Source organism: Elephantulus edwardii, unplaced genomic scaffold (assembly GCF_000299155.1).
Source record: "Elephantulus edwardii isolate Elephantulus edwardi_28Jun2011 unplaced genomic scaffold, EleEdw1.0 scaffold00120, whole genome shotgun sequence".
NCBI classification, from domain to species: Eukaryota; Metazoa; Chordata; class Mammalia; order Macroscelidea; family Macroscelididae; genus Elephantulus; species Elephantulus edwardii.
Window position 1 is genome coordinate 2,986,563 of NW_006399870.1, and position 15,765 is coordinate 3,002,327.

Sequence of the window (15,765 nt, forward strand, 5' to 3'; positions counted from 1 at the left end):
ACCGCCGGGTACCCGTAGTCCACACCTACAAGCGACGGGCCGCCTCCGTGGACTACACTTCCCAGCGCAGGGACCCCACATACTACATCTACCAGCGCCGGAACCCCGCACCTCCCTGTGCCTGGCCACCTCCTTGGACTGCACATCCCAAAGGAACCGAGACGTTGCGGACATTTCCCTGCGCCAGGCAGCCTCCTTGGACTACAATTCCCAGAGGCACTAGGACGACATGGACTACATTTCCCAGCATCGCCGTGACCCCCGGGGACTACACTTCCCAGTGCCGGGCCGCCTCCGAGGACTACACTTCCTTGTGCAAGCCGCCTCCGAGGACTACATTTCCCAGAGGCGCCGGGACCCCGGGGACTACATTTCCCAGCTGCAGCTCGGCTACCTCTCACGCCCTCGCCTAGTGCCCCCGCCCGGCGTGCCCGGGATCCGCGCGGCGCGGGCATGCCCAGTGCGGGCACAGCTGCCCCGGCGTGGGAGCGCCGAGCCGAGAGGGCCCTTGGCGGGCGAGGGCCGGGGCCGCGGCGGCAGCGGAGCTGCCTGGTAAGCGCGGGCTCCGCCGAGCTAGTCTCGGGCCGCAGCGCAGCCAAGCCTGGGCGGCGGGGTCAGTGAGGACGGGCAGGGCGCAAGCGGGGGTTTGCGATTCCCGGGGCTGCGGGCTGGGGCCGCTGATGGGACCGGGCTCGAGGGGTCTGGAGGCAGGGCATCCAGGCTCGGGTGCAGTTGTGTCCTGCTCTCTATGATCGAGGCGTGCCCGGGCCACACCGACAGCGCGTGTATTACCATGGTAGGGGGATGGAGACATTCGCTTCTTCGAAATTGCCTGGGAGCCCTGGTCAGGGACCGCGTGTCCCACCCGACCTGTGTAGACTGCAGGCAGCCCCGGGAGCTCGGGCGAGGGAACAGGCTCACCTCTCCTCCCCTGAAGTGGGAAAGGGAGCAGCTTCCTACGGTCGAGCGTTAGTGATTTAGAAAGGAATGTGCAGAGGTGTGCCTTAGTAGAAGCTTTCTGGGTTCTTAGGACAGGGTCTTTAAATGACCAAGTGTGTCCCCACGTTCCAAGAGATTGTGTGTCCCTGGAATGCACAGGTTAAACAACATTTCAAAAGTTATTTCGGGTCCCAGGTCGGGACTAGAACACTGTAGGTCTGAAAATCGTTTTGATCTCGAGCTACCAATTTAATTTCTGGGACTCAGAATACAGAATTATGTGAACCAGCTGCATCTCTAGTTTACGTTGTTCCCAGTATCCTTCTTTCTTCAAATTGTCAGTTACTTTTCTGTATGCCTCAGGTTTTGGTCAAGTCATATTGTTAAGATGTTTCCTGTAGGAAACATCTCGCTGTAAAATTGAAGTGACCTGTCCATCAGAAAAAAACCTCTCTGGCCACAGGGCTTAGAGCTCAGCAGTCACTTCAGGAGAGAATGCTGCGGCAGCCGATTTCCAGGAAGCCTTAGAACTTGGAAATGCTGTGTGCAGGGGGTCACCGGGTTGGAATCCATCCTGTGGCAGGGCGTTTTCAGAGGCTGCTGTTGGTCACTACCCTGCCATTTGGTGTGGTGCCAAAACCAGCTGTTAATTGGCCAAGGTTCAGTTAACACAGTTGGTCTTCTGAACTGGGATAAACATATCTTAGGTTCCCTTAAACTCCCAAGCTGTCTCATTCTTTACTGGACGAGTGTATGTGAGTGTAGCATTTACATTTTTATTTTAATGTTTTTGCATTTTGTACTCAGACACGAGTATTACTATCCCTGATTTCTAGAGCTCTGATGCATAGTCCAGAGTTGTGCTACCGACCCAAAGGACACATTTCTCTGAAAGTTCAAGTCCACCTGGGTCTCCATGGGAGACAGGAGCGAGCTGGGCCTTCTTGCCACGTTTAAAGCATCCAGAGAACCCTTTGGGGTCAGCCAAGTCAGTTCCCACTGGTTGGCCAGGAAGAGGAGGAAAAGTCATTTATAAATGTATCAGTACCTGATTGAAAAGACTGATCCCCATAATATCGAAACCAAAACCCAAACCCGCTGCCTTAGATTCCATTTCCTTTCAGCACACCATAGGATGGATTAGACCTGCCTCGGGGGTCCCTCATAGTTCTTCCAGAAAAGCTAGTGAGTTTGAACTATTGACCTCCTCTGCAGTCGCTTTTTTCTCCTTGTGAAGTGAGGTGAGCCTGGGCGCCTTGCTTCCCTCTGAGCCCCTTGTGTATCTTAGCATTTAGTCACTCTCATCTGGGTACAGGGTCTGTATGGTATGGCTGCAGTCACGTGATGAAGGAGGTTTGGTTTTAAAAGGATTGAATGAAAGTGACAGAGAAAATTGGTTTTCTAGTTAAACCATCAGTACACATTTTACATTACAACAATATAAATACAGTGTAACTAACTACAGTCTTCTCATTTCTTTCCTGTGAGTGTCTTTATGTCCTACCCTTTCCTGCCTTCGGAGTTTTCTCCTTGGGCAGATGCTGCCCTTTCAGTCTTGTATGGTTGATTGTTCTAAGAGTGTCTCACCTTATAGGCCTATTTGGCTGAAAATTGAGCCACAGGTAGCTTAGTTCCAGGCTCAAAAGGTGCCAAAGGGCTATAAACTCGGTTCATTTTTTAGTAGTCTGAAAGCCTGGACCTTTATGGGTTTTGTTAGTTTGTTCGTTTGTTTCATATTTTTCTTCCTTAGAAGAATGAAAATATGAAAACAGCTCTTGCCCTAGAAACTTTTTTCCCTGTAGTGACAGTATCTGTGTGAGATTTGACCTGAGCAGATGGCCCAGGGTCTTGTGCAAGTGGCCTTCCTGCTGCCATATTCCCTGTTCTTCCAGTTCTGATGGCTTTGGTCCAGCTGGGTTAATGAAGTATTGTGAGGTGGTTGTAGGTCAGGGGCTGCAGATCGGTTCCTGTGGCCATACCTTGATGCTGGAGATGTGTACCACCTGCTTGTGAGAGTCTTTATCTTAAATTGAGAAACTCTTCCTTGGTTTAGTACTTTAGAATTTCAAGTTCTAAAGGTTTTCCAGTCACCATAAAATAAGAGTGTTACTCTTTCAATAAAAGTGTGTGTATAAAGTCATGTGTCAGTCAAAGATGGCTGTACCCAGGCCAGATAAGCAGAGGTTATCTCGTACTCACGGGGTGTTGAGGAAAACCAGTGGAAGCACCAGCTGTTGAGAGAAGGGGAATATAAGGCTCCAAGATGAAAAATCATGAACCAGATGATACGATCAAGGAAAACATAATACCTATTGAATTTATAACCAGAAAACTTAACCAACTAACAGAAGTAGAAAACAATCTACTGGAACATGGATCAACATATATTAGACTTAATGTTGCCCTCTGTGGCCTAATATCGAACAGTCTTTTCCCACATATCTTAAATGTGACACAGGCTCAGATAGCAGCTGGCTTACCAATGGCAGTTATTCCATTTATTATAGCGCATTTAGCTTACAAAGGTTTTGTAAGCTTACCATTGAATACAGGTTATCTGAGCTGTGAAACTTGTAACACGGGATGGACTGGTTGATCTTTTCGGAGGTCTTTACCTTGTCTTGGCTATACCTGTGAATGGTGGTCTAGCAGCCAGGTATATGTCAGCCTTGCTACAGAGAAAGGAAACAACTTTTTGGATAAAGATTTCTAAACCTGTCTTTAGAAAGATGCTTTCCCCCATTTTGCTTCAGACTGTGCTTGCAGGTTATCTTGAGTCTACGCAATATACGTTACTCATAAAAGCCCTTCATTTACCTGAACCTGACCTAGAAGCTTCCAAGATTTAGAATCTTAGAAGTATATATACAAAAATAAAATTATTTTTAAAAACTAAAAAAAGTGTGTGTGTACTTGAACTCTTATTTTTTACTTATTCTTTTCATCTAAGGAATAAAATGGGAAAATATCTTAAAGAATTATTTATTCTCATGAGCTCTTTTTGGTCTACTCTAAAATCTACTGTTCCTTCTTATTAAGAACTTTTACCTTGCCCTTTTTTGTTGATGTATTTAGACAGCAAAATGAACGATTTCTCCCTGCACAATTAAGCGACATTGCTTACATCTTGAAGTTGAACAAGCCTTCTGAGCCCCCCTTTATGAGTTCTTCCTCCCTCACTAGAGTTCCTTTTTAATCTTTTGAGTTAACTGTTGTCAGTTGGAACCCATAGAGTTCTTAAAAATGGCTAATGCTCAAGGCAGATTTAATGGTTAAGCCAGACTCTTCTGTTTTAAAGAGATGTCAGGGGATATTTTCAAGTACCAAGAGTTTATAGGAATAGAAATCAAAGCTCAGGAAATAATTGGTTCAGTAACATTTTCTCTGTAAAACAATGAAAGAATGATTAAGAGAAAAATTACTTAATGATTTCAGTTATCAGAAACTACAGGTAAACTCAGTTCAGGTCACCCTGTTAGTATCTTCTGAAATGCCAAAATCAATACCACTTCTTTCAGAATTACAGGAATGTAGAAAATGTATGTCTTACTGTAGAAATGTGTATATAGTTGCACACCTTAACCCTTTTTCCTTACGATGTTCCTCTGTTTCCAGGCCCTTCATGATGAGAGGTTCTGAGGTGCTTCTCTCTTTTTCTGTGTAGTTGGTATATTGGAAGGTGAAGAGATGGCTGACAGTGTCAAAACCTTCCTCCAGGACCTGGCCAGGGTAAGTGCGGCTTTTTCCCCCCGGGAAACTGTAGTCACCATTAGAATGTATATGTTGGATCCTTCACATACAAGTCTTTGTTCTAATTATCATGCATTTTGCAGAATCTTGAGATAAAGACCCTGGTTTTCTGGCCCCGGTGCCTTCCTCCTTCCAGTCTACAATGTGTGATAAGGATGCCCTTGGAAAATGCCCCGTGAACAACTGTCTTGGGGTTGCTTGCCCAAGTTAGCAGTAGCCCCAGTTGCCTTGCACTGAGTGGATGGATGTTTGAGCTCTCTCTTGCTAGCTGTGACCCCTCTTCTCAGTACCTTGTCTCTATATCTGGGTTGGGAGGGTGTTCTTTAGTATGAATGTCACCCTTGAGTATCTGGGAAGATCCTTTTTTGCAATATAATCTATTTTAATATCCTTAAGATTGTCTTATCTCTGTTTCATTGATTACGCAAAAGCGTTTGACTGTGTGGATCATAACCAAACTGTGGCTGACTCTGAGAAGAATGGGAATCCCAGAACACTTGATTGTGCTAATGCGAAACCTATACTTGGACCAGGAGGCAGTTGTCAGAACAGAGCAAGGAGACACTGCCTGGTTCAAAACTGGGAAGGGTGTATGCCAGGGATGTTTCGTATTTCCATACTTTTTCAATCTATATGCAAAACAGATTATCCAGGAGGCTGGGCTCTCTGAGGAAAAATGTGGCATCAGGATTGGAGGAAGAATCATCAACAATCTGCGTTATGCAGATGACACAACCCTGCTTGCTGAAACTGAGGAGGGCCTAAAGCACTTGGCTGTGGAAGGTCAGGGTGAGGCTCAGTATAAAGAAGATTCTCACCACTGGGCCGATTAGCAGCATCATAATGGATGGTGAAGAGATTGAGATTGTTCACAGTTTTGGTTTGCTTGGCTCCACAGTCAACACTCTTGGCACCAGCAGCCAGGAAATTAAAAGAGGTATTGCGATGGGAAAGTCTGTGGTTAGAGACCTCTATAAAGTGCTGAAGTGCAAAGAGCAGTGTGGAAGGTGTGCCTGATACATGCCATGGTCTTTTGTAATTACTTGCTATGCATCAGAGAGCTGGACAGTGACTAGGGAGCATAGAAGGAGAATTGATGCCTTTGAGTTATGGTATTGGAGAAGAGTATTGAATATACCATGGACTGCTAGGAAAACGAACAGGTTTGTCCTGGAGAGGATGAAGCTGGGCTGCTCCTTGGAGGCAAGGATTCTGAAGCTTCATCTGACATACTTTGTGCAGGGAGGGATCAGTCCTTGGAGAGGACGTCATGCTTGGGAGGGTTGAGGGACCGTGCAGGAGAGGAAGACCCTCGATGAGATGGATTGATTCAGTGACTGTGGTAATGGGGGTAGATGTGTTGGAGATGGTGAGATTGGCACAGGATAGGGTAGAGTTTAGGGCTATTGTGTACATAGGGTCTCTGTGAGTAGCAGGCAACTCAATGGCACATAACAACAACAAAGTAATACCCTTGTCTTGCAGTTGTGTGATAATTTTCACCTGTTCTGCAATATGTGATTACATTTGTCAGCTCTGCTAAACTATCTAAAAGTAAGGATCATGTCACCTCAGTACTTAAGTACTTGCATTTTCTGAGTAAGAAAGTCATTTTTTTGACATTTAGAAGTTAAAAGCAAAATGGGATTACAAATTACCTGTAGAGAAGGATTAGGCAGAATTATGCCAGCTCTACTTCCTCCAGCAGATAGTGAGTGCACAATCTCTGACCTCTCTCTGCACCATGGCTGTTATCTTTAAAATTTGTTTTGGCTCAGTAATAGGTAAGAATGCCATCCAGCACAGTTCCTATCTCCAAAATAACCTATTTCTGCCTTTTTTTCTTTGAACATAAATCTGTTCTATTCGGAGCCTCTGTCATAGAGTCAATTCCAGCAGAGTAGAAGTGCTTAATGGGTTTCCATAGTTGTCAGTCTTTCCAGCCCACTGCCTCAGGTCTTTCCCATGGAATGGCTGGTGAGTTCAAACTTCTGGCTTTGGTTAGGAGCTGGAAACTTGTACCGCTGCGTCACCAGGGCTCCTGAAGTTGGCTGTAGCACTTGCTTAACTGTGGTGTAGTTAGAGGAGAGGATTGTTGCTTTTGTACTTCTCCTCTTAAGCTAGTTGCAAGTTTTTGAGTATTTCAGTATGACCGAAGTCTGCTCATAGATGACACTCTCAGTATGTAGGTAGGTGGGTATGTGAGCAGACAGAGTGACTGGCCAAATGCGGTTCTCTGAAATGGGTGGCAGGCAGTTCTGATATTTGTAGCATCAACAGAAACCTTTATGTAGTATGGCTGGTAAGTGCCTCTGTCACTGTCTTTACAGTCTCAACAACACTTTTTCTCCTTAATTATGGGCTTAATTAGGGAAGAAGCCACAGGTCACACTTTAGAGCAAAGGCACTCAGGATATAATTCTTCAGGCAGGACCTTCAGCCTTACTGGATGCTGCCTCATTGGGCACTGCCCCGTTGCTCTGGGCCAATGTTAAAAATCTCTTTTCATTCTGCCACTTAACGCTTCCTGCCCTCCCATCTGCCACCATTCCCTTCCCCTCATTCCTACATATTCCTACATACGTGCTTGCATATACTTTCCTCCAGTAAGTGTGGTGAATACCCTTAGTTTTGGCTTTGTGGGGCAGCAGCTCTAGTCCAGCTGCCCACATCAGTCTCTAGCTTTCCACCACCTGTGCTCGCTGACTCTCTATGGATACTTCAAGACACACGTCCATGTTGCTTCTGCCTCACATAAGGTGCCCTTACTGTAGAACTTTTCCTGTTTTAACAGAAAATATTTTTCATTCCCCACCCGCCCCCAGTGTAGGTGAATGTTTATGGCACCAATTACGTTTCCCATCCAGCAGTTTATTCGTGTTTTGTTTCATGATGTTATTTGTCCTCAGTGGAACAGTGTCCTCATATATATCCTCCCTGATCCCCTCTTACCGTCTTCTCCAGCTCCTTCCTGCTGTCTGAGCTTTGTTTTGGGACAGATGCGACCCTTTTGTCTTGTATGGTTTATCATTCACTTTGTGGGCCTGACTTTTGTTTGTCTGAATGGTAACCCTCAAGGGTGAGTACACTTCCAGGTTGAAAGGGCCACACTCACAGGAGGTCCACCTCTTTCTATCCAGACTAGAAGGTCTAGTCGTTGTTAAACTTTTGAGTTTTTCTCTCACTCTGCCTGGAATGTTCTATGGTCCTAATCGAGCAGGTGGTAGTGATTACTGGGCACCATCTGGTTCTTCTGGTGTCTGGAAATAATTATTTTTCCTGTCCTTTCTGGTTCTGGACCTTTCCATTCCAGCCATGGCTCTTTCCAGAGGATTCCAAGAGGCCCTTTCTCTATCATTGTATGTATGCTTGTGGTTTTTGTTAGATGTTGTAAGAATACTGTCTTACCCTGTGCCATCCTTCACAGTCTCTGACACACTCAAGCCCATTGCCATAGTCACTGTGTTAACCCACCTGGTTGGAGTCTTCCTTTCTTTTACTGCCCCTCCACCTTTCCAAGCATGCTATCCCTCTCCAAGGAATAGCCCCTCCTAGCAACATGCCCAAAGTATGTGAGACAAAGCTTCACCATCTTGGCATCCAAGAGTATTCTGACTATCCCCTCTCCAAGACATCTCTCTTTGTTCTTTTGGAAGTCTATGGAATATTCACTTCTCTTCTCTTCTCTTCTCTAACACCCCAGTTGAAATGCATCTGTTTTGTCATTATCGTCCAGCTCTCAGATGCATAGCAAATTACTAAAAAGACCATGAGGCTCACCTTTGTCCTTAAACTGACATCATTACTCAATAATTTGGAGAGGTCCCTGCCTACATAACTTTCCCAGGACAATATGTCTCCTGATCTGACTACTGGTACCAAATATATTGATTGTGGATCCAAGTAAGAGGGAGTCATTGCCAGGTAATTGAAGACTGCAGAGCCCATAAATGCTCTGATGAGTCAGTTCTGATTCATAAATGACTCTCCCTTGTGTTTCTGAGCCTGTAAATTTTAATGGGAGGAGATTGTCTAAGGAACAGCTTGTAGATTTGAACCAGCAGAAATGCAGCCCTTTTGTCAGCAGTGTGCCACTCTACTATCTAGGCTACTGGAGACATCTATAGAGCATATAGGAGACATTTAATTAGTAAGTGTAAAGGAATAGGACAAACTTGTTTCTTCTCTTAGCAGTCCATGGTATATTTAATACTCTTCTCCAGCACCACAGCTCAAAGGCATCAATTCTCTTCCTATCACCCCTAGTCATTGTCCAGCTTTCCAATGCATAGCAAGTGATTGCAAAGACCATGGCCTAGATCAGGTGCGCTTTAGACTCCAGACTGACATTGCTGCTCTTCAGTACTTTGAAGATGTCTCTGATAGCAGACTTGCCCAATGCAATTTGTCTTTTAAGTTCGTCCTGAAGAGGGTGAAGCCAGGCTTCTCCTTGGAGGCAGATTATGAAGCTTCGTCTGACATACTTTGGACATGTGGCAAGGAGGGACCAGTCCTTGGAAAAGGACGTCATGCTTGGGAGGGTGGAGTGACAGTGTAGGAGAGGATGACCCTCCATGAGATGGATTGATTCAGTGACTGGGGTAATGGGGGTAAGTGTGTCAGAGACAATAAGACTGGCACAGGATAGAGCAGGGTTTAGGGCTGTTTTGCATAGGGTCGTGATGAGTCGCAGGTGACTTGATGGCACATAACAACAACAAAGAAATAGGGAAACAACTACTCTGCAACCATGTTATTCAGAATTATTTTGGGAAGGAATTGCGAATGGTTGGTCATTCTGGAGGGAGAGGTATTTGAAGAGTGGAATGGTTATATGACCTCAGGAGAGAGTCTCCAGAGATGGCTTTGTTAGTTTGCAGCCCTATGGTGGTGGTGGTGCTAATTGTTGTTATATGCTATCTAGTCGCCTGAACGCTATGTACAACATCTCTGAAGCCTGCCTTGTCCTGAGCCATTCTCACTGATTCTGACATATTCTTCATTGGCCCAGTTATTGTATCAGTCCCTCTCATCCAAGCTCTTCGTCTTCTGCCTTCCCCTCCACCCTTCCAAGCACGATGTCCTTCTCTAAGGATTGGTCCTTCCTGGGCACATGCCCAAAGTATGGAGCTGCAAAATCCTAGTCTCCAAGGAGAAACTTAGTTTCAGTCTCTTCAAGACAGACTTACTTGTTTTCTTGGTGGTCCATAGTATATTCAAGAATCTTCTCCAGTACCAAAACTCAAAGGCAGCAGTTCTTCTGTCATCCTTAGTCATTGATTGTCCAGCTCTCTGATGCATATAGCACATGATTGCCAAGACCATGGCCTGGATCAGGCACACCTTAATCTCTAGACTGGCATCATTGCTTTTCAATACTTTGGAGAGGTCCCTCACAGCATATTTTCTCAACGCAATTCGTCTTTTGATTTTCTGACTGTTGGTGCCAAGATTGTTGATTGTGGAGCTGAGCAAGTTGTAATTGTTACCAGCCTCAATCTTCTCCATCTGTCATGGTGCTGCCAGTTGACTGTGGTGGTGAAGCTGAATATAAAATTAAGACCACTTTGAAGGGCAGACAGACATTATGTGTCTCTGAATGTGATTCTTTGAAGGATTCAGTCCTGCTTTGGTGGTGGTGGTGGTGGTGGTGGTGGTGGTTATGTGCCATTAAGTCTAATACAACTCATAGCAACCTTCTAAACAGCAGATCTGAACCGTCTCTTATCATGCCATCTTCATCATCTCTGACATACTTGACCTCATTGCTGCAGTCACTGTGTCAGTTCATCTCATTGAATGTCTTCCTCTCCTTTCCTGACCCTCTACCTTTTCAAGCTTGATAACCCTTTTCAGGGATGACACCTAGTAATATGCTCAAAATATATGAGATGAAGCTTTACGACCCTTGCGTCCAAGAAGCACTGTGGTTGCACTTTCTCTAAAACAAATCTATTTGTTCTTTTGACTGTTCATGGGATATTCAGTGGTCTTCTCCAGTACCACAACTCAAAGGCATCAGTTTTTCTTCCAGCATCCTTATTCCTTGTCCAGCTCTCACATGTGTACCAAGTGCCTTAGTCTTTAAACTGATACCGTTTCTACTTAATATTTTGGAGAAGTCTTTGACAACAGACTTTGCAAATACAATACATCTTTTGATTTCTTGACCATGAGTTGATTGTGAATCCAGGTAAGATGAAATCATGACAACTTCAATCATTTCTCCATCTGTCATGATTCTGCCTATTGGTCCAGAGGTGAGGATTTTTGTTTTCTTGATGTTAAGATGTAACCCATATTGAAAACAGTAGTCTGATTTTCTGCAGCAAACACTTCTGTTGTTTTGTTATTATGTGTAGTCGAGTTGCCTCTGACTCATAGTGACCCTGTGTACAGTAGCAATGAAGCCTGCCTTGTCTTGAGCCACTTAACCTATTGGCCCAGTTACTATATCAGTCCATCTCATCTGGGTTCTTCCTCTCCTGTGTTGTCCCTCCACCCTTCCAAGCATGATGATCTTCTCCATATGCCCAAATGTTTAACCTGGGTCTAATCATGAGGAAAATTAAATTTAGTTAATTCTTTAACATTACTGGCTTATATTCTACAGAAAAAAAAGTCTGTGGCAGTTCCTGATTAAAGACAAACAGACAAATGCAATATGATTCTGAACTGATACACTGAAGGCTTAGAAATGGTAGAGCTCATTGTTGGAACAATTGGAGAAATTGGAACCTGTACTGTTGTTGAACTATCAAGGCATTATGGTTCATAGTGGTCCCTTGAGACATAGTAGAAGTGCCCTGTAGGGTTGGTGTGTGTGTGTTTTAAAATTTAGTATTGCCAAAAAGAAAAACTTGGAAGAACGCTAGAAGTCCTAATCCACAACATAAACAGTCTTCCAAGTATCCTGAAAAACCTACAACCAGGAGAAGATAAAATAGATGAATGGGACCTTCTAAGAATCAAATCCCTATGCACATCCAGAAGCTTCTCCAACAGGGTAAAAAGGGAAGCCACAAACTGGGAAAAAGTATTTGGGAATGACATGTCAGATATGGGACTTATATCTAGAATTTATAAAATACTTGGGCACCACAACAAGATAAAGGTAAATAATCCAATTGAAAAATGGGCACAGAATATGAACAGATACTTCACCAAAGAAGACATTCAGATAGCTAACAAGCACATGAAGAAATGTTCAAAATCCCTAGCTCTAAGAGAGATGCAAATCAAAACAACTATGAGATATCATCTCACCCCAGTCAGAATAGTAAAATTAAACAGAACAGCAAGCAATAAATGCTGGCGAGGTTGTGGAGAGACTGGAACCCTTATTCACTGTTGGTGGGAGTGTAAAATGGTGCAACTACTGTGGAACGCATTATGGCGCTTTCTCAAAAAGTTGCAAATAGAGATACCATTTGACCCAGCAATTCCACTACTGGGAATATACCCCAAAGAGACCATAACTGACACCCAAGCAGATATATACACATCCATATTTATCGCAGCTTTGTTCACAATAGCAAGGAGTTGGAAACAACCTAAGTGCCTCAACAAACGAATGGCTAGAGAAGCTGTGGTATATTCACACAATGGTACGCTGCATTGAAAAACAAGGAACTCATGCAATATTAGTCAAAATGGGTGACCCTGGAGGACATTATGCTGAGTGAAGTATCTCAGTCACAAAAGGACAAATACTGCATGGTGCCATTGTTGTAAAACAGGACTGGCCTCGGGGTTGGGGGGAGACTGAGAAAGGTGGGTTCAATAATGTATACTGCATTGAAACAGGTAAGGGAGAAAACTGTTTAAAAGGGATATGTAATTAGATATTTTTGTCATGACAGGAGTCCAGAGCAAAGGCTGCATAGTGGAGTGGGCCGTGGGGGAGGGATTGTAAAACAGTGAAAGAATTTTACTTTTCCAAGAAGGTAGTATACTGGAGGGGAGGGTTGGGAGGGGAGAGAAGTGCAACAATGAATGAATGGAAATCCAAAGTCTTTGTAAATTTTCATTGAAATTAATAATAAAGTTAAAAAATGCATAAGGAAATAATTAAATTAGTATTTCCATATTAAATTTTGTGCATTGATAATTATACTATGACTATATAAAAGAATATTTGTTTTTTTTTGAAGAAATAGACACTGAAGAGTTCAAAGTAAATGAATATGATCTATCAACCAACTTCCAAATGATTCAGGAAGAAATATGTGCACTATATTTTTACATTTACATATTTACAAGAATCATAGTAAATATGGCAAAATTAAATTACACTAGTGGCTTTGGGTAAGGGTGTTGCAACTCTTCTGTAGGTAAGAAGTTATTTCAGAATATAAAAAACCTAGCTCAGCAAAACAATCAGGGTTCCTTCTACGTTGGTGTAAACAATCAGGGTCCCTTCTGCCTTGGTGATTTCTTCTCTTCTTTCACTTGGATAGCTTTGGAAATTCTTCACTGATGTGTAATGTTCTCTGTAGGGCATCAAAGACTCCATCTGGGGTATCTGTACCATCTCAAAGCTGGATGCTCGAATACAGCAGAAGAGGGAAGAGCAGCGACGGAGACGGGCCAGCAGCGTCCTTGCGCAGAGGAGAACACAGAGTGTAGAGCGGAAGCAGGAGAGGTGAGGAGGATAGACTGGTATTGGGAAGTGTCCGAAGGAGACATGTCAGCAAGTAGTCCAGTTCTTCTCACAGAATCCCAACCTTATGTAATGACCTGAGTTTCATACAACAAAAGAATTGTCAATATCCCTTTTGCTCTCAAGCTTATCTGACTCCCAGTGACCCTACAAGACACAGTAGATCTGTCTCATATAGTTTCCAAGATAGTGATCTTTAGAGAAGCCCCTGGTGGATTTGAACCGCTGGCTTTTTTCGCATTAACAGCCAAGCACTTATACCCCTGTGCCACCAGGACTTAGAGCATTCCTACCCCTTTATTCGGTTTTTATAATAATTCAGTGGTTAAAATACTTAGCTGCTAACCAAGAACTCAGTAGCTTGCACCCATCAAGCCGCTCCATGGTAAAACAGGCTGCAGTCTGGGTCCTTACAGAGGGCCAGCATTGGAAACCCCAAGGGAGTTTTACCCTGTCCTGTAGGACTGCTGAAAGAACAGAGAGATAACAGAAAGTGCAGCTGGCGTGCTCCATAAAGGCAAGGACGGCAAAGCTGGTTCTCACTTGGTCATACTTTAGTCATAATTTACGAGAGGCTGTTCTTTGAAGCAGGACATCATGTGGGAAGGTGGGAGTCATCATGCACTTAAAGAAAGGAAGAACTCAACAGGATAGATCAACACAGTAACTGCAGCAGTGGACTCAAGGATGTTAGAGATGGTGAGGCTAGGTCAGGGTTCAGACCTGTTGTTCATAGGTTTGCTATGAGTCATACCTAATTTGACAGCACATAAACATAGAATTGCTGTAGGTTAATATAATTATGACTCAAATAGATGTACCAACATTGTTAAAAAACTTCTCTAGTATGATCTGAAGAAAGCCCACTGACTGTGAAAAAAATATTTGGCAATGGCATATATGACCAGGAACTTTTAACTAAAATTTATCAAATACTCTTAATACCTCAACAACAAAAAACCCAAAACAACCCAGTTACAAAAAGGGCAGAAGCTAATATGTAAAGACTTCATCAGAGGGGATATTCATATGGCCGACATACGAAGAAATCCTCAAGATACCATGTTGTTGTTACTGTGTTTTGAGTTGAATACAATTCTCAGGGACCCTATGAACAACAGATCTGACCCTGTCCTATCCTGTACCATCCTCATCATCTCTGACATACTTGAGCCCACTGTGACAGTCACTGTGTCAATCCATCTCATTGAGGGTCTTCCTCTCTTTCACTGACCACCTACCTTTTCAAGGAATTGCACCTTCTAACAGCATGCCCAAGGTGTGTGACACGAAGCTTCACCGTCCTTGCCTCTAAGAAGCACTTAGGCTATACCTTCCCTAAGACCTCTTTGTTCTTTTGGCATTTCATGGGATATTTAGTACTCTTCTCCAAAAACACAATTCAAAGGCATTGATTGGAAAAACCATGCATGGCCTGGATCAGGTGTACCTTAGTCTTAACATGGACATCATTGCTCTTTGGTGCTTTAGTGAGATACAGATCAAAACATTGAGGTATGATCTCACCCCAGCAACAATAGGAAAGTTCCACAGCATAGCAGACATCCTATGTTGACCAATATACAGAGACATTGAAACTCTTTTGCATTGCTAGTCAGAATATAAAGCGTTATGATCAATATGAAAGGCAGTTTGGCATTTCCTCAAAAAGTAAAAAATATTCCACTACTGAGAATATAGCTTCAAGAAATCAGAGCTGCGATATGAATAAATGTATGACTACCTTTGTTTATTGCAGCATTATTCACAGTGGAAAAGAGATGCAGCCTGAATGTCCATTGTTCAGCGAATAAACTGATATAGTCACATAATGGAATATTACACAGGATTGAAAAACACCTGAGAACTTGTGAAACACTACAGAGCATATGCAAGTCTAGAGGACATTATGCTGAGTTAAATAACTCAGTCACAAAAGGACAAATACTATGTTAGACCGCTATTAAAAAATAGGATGATTACAGGAGGAGGCGTGAAAGGGCAGGAAATAGAATGGGTAGACATGAGCCCCCTAATGGAATGGAATGGAGGAAAGGAAGTGCAACCTGGAATGAACTGACAGTTGGACAAACATGGGTATTGCAGTTGACAATATGGAACTGATCAGATGTAGGGAGAGGAAGGGGAAAAATAAAGAAAAGTTTATACATGGAAACAAAGTTGAGGATGATTGACAGGAGGGATAGGATGGGAGGGAAAGAGCCAGAGCCGAGATTAGTGAATGGATGGATAAGGTGAAAAGAAAGGGAGGCTACAGTAAGCTTTAGAAGGGATCTTGTAAATAACGACATTGTACACTTGTAATTAATACTATAAAATGAATTGTAGGGAGCTCTGGTGGCCTAGTGGCAAAGAGCTGCAACTGCAATCCCAGAGGCGCACGGTTCGAATCC

At 43.6% G+C, this 15,765-nt stretch overlaps 1 protein-coding gene and 1 pseudogene across 1 annotated transcript in view; both read left to right on the forward strand.

Annotated features, from left to right (window-relative positions):
• Positions 1-414: 414 nt before the first annotated feature.
• The window catches only part of EI24 (etoposide induced 2.4), a 31,512-nt gene continuing 16,161 nt past the window's right edge, over positions 415-15,765 (forward strand). The window contains exons 1-3 of the mRNA XM_006892811.1: positions 415-552; positions 4,555-4,668; positions 13,188-13,333. Coding sequence (XP_006892873.1) covers positions 4,627-4,668; positions 13,188-13,333 — 188 coding nt within the window. The 5' untranslated portion in view covers positions 415-552; positions 4,555-4,626. The remainder of the gene's footprint in view (positions 553-4,554; positions 4,669-13,187; positions 13,334-15,765) is intronic.
• LOC102850336 lies at positions 3,203-3,788 on the forward strand (annotated as a pseudogene).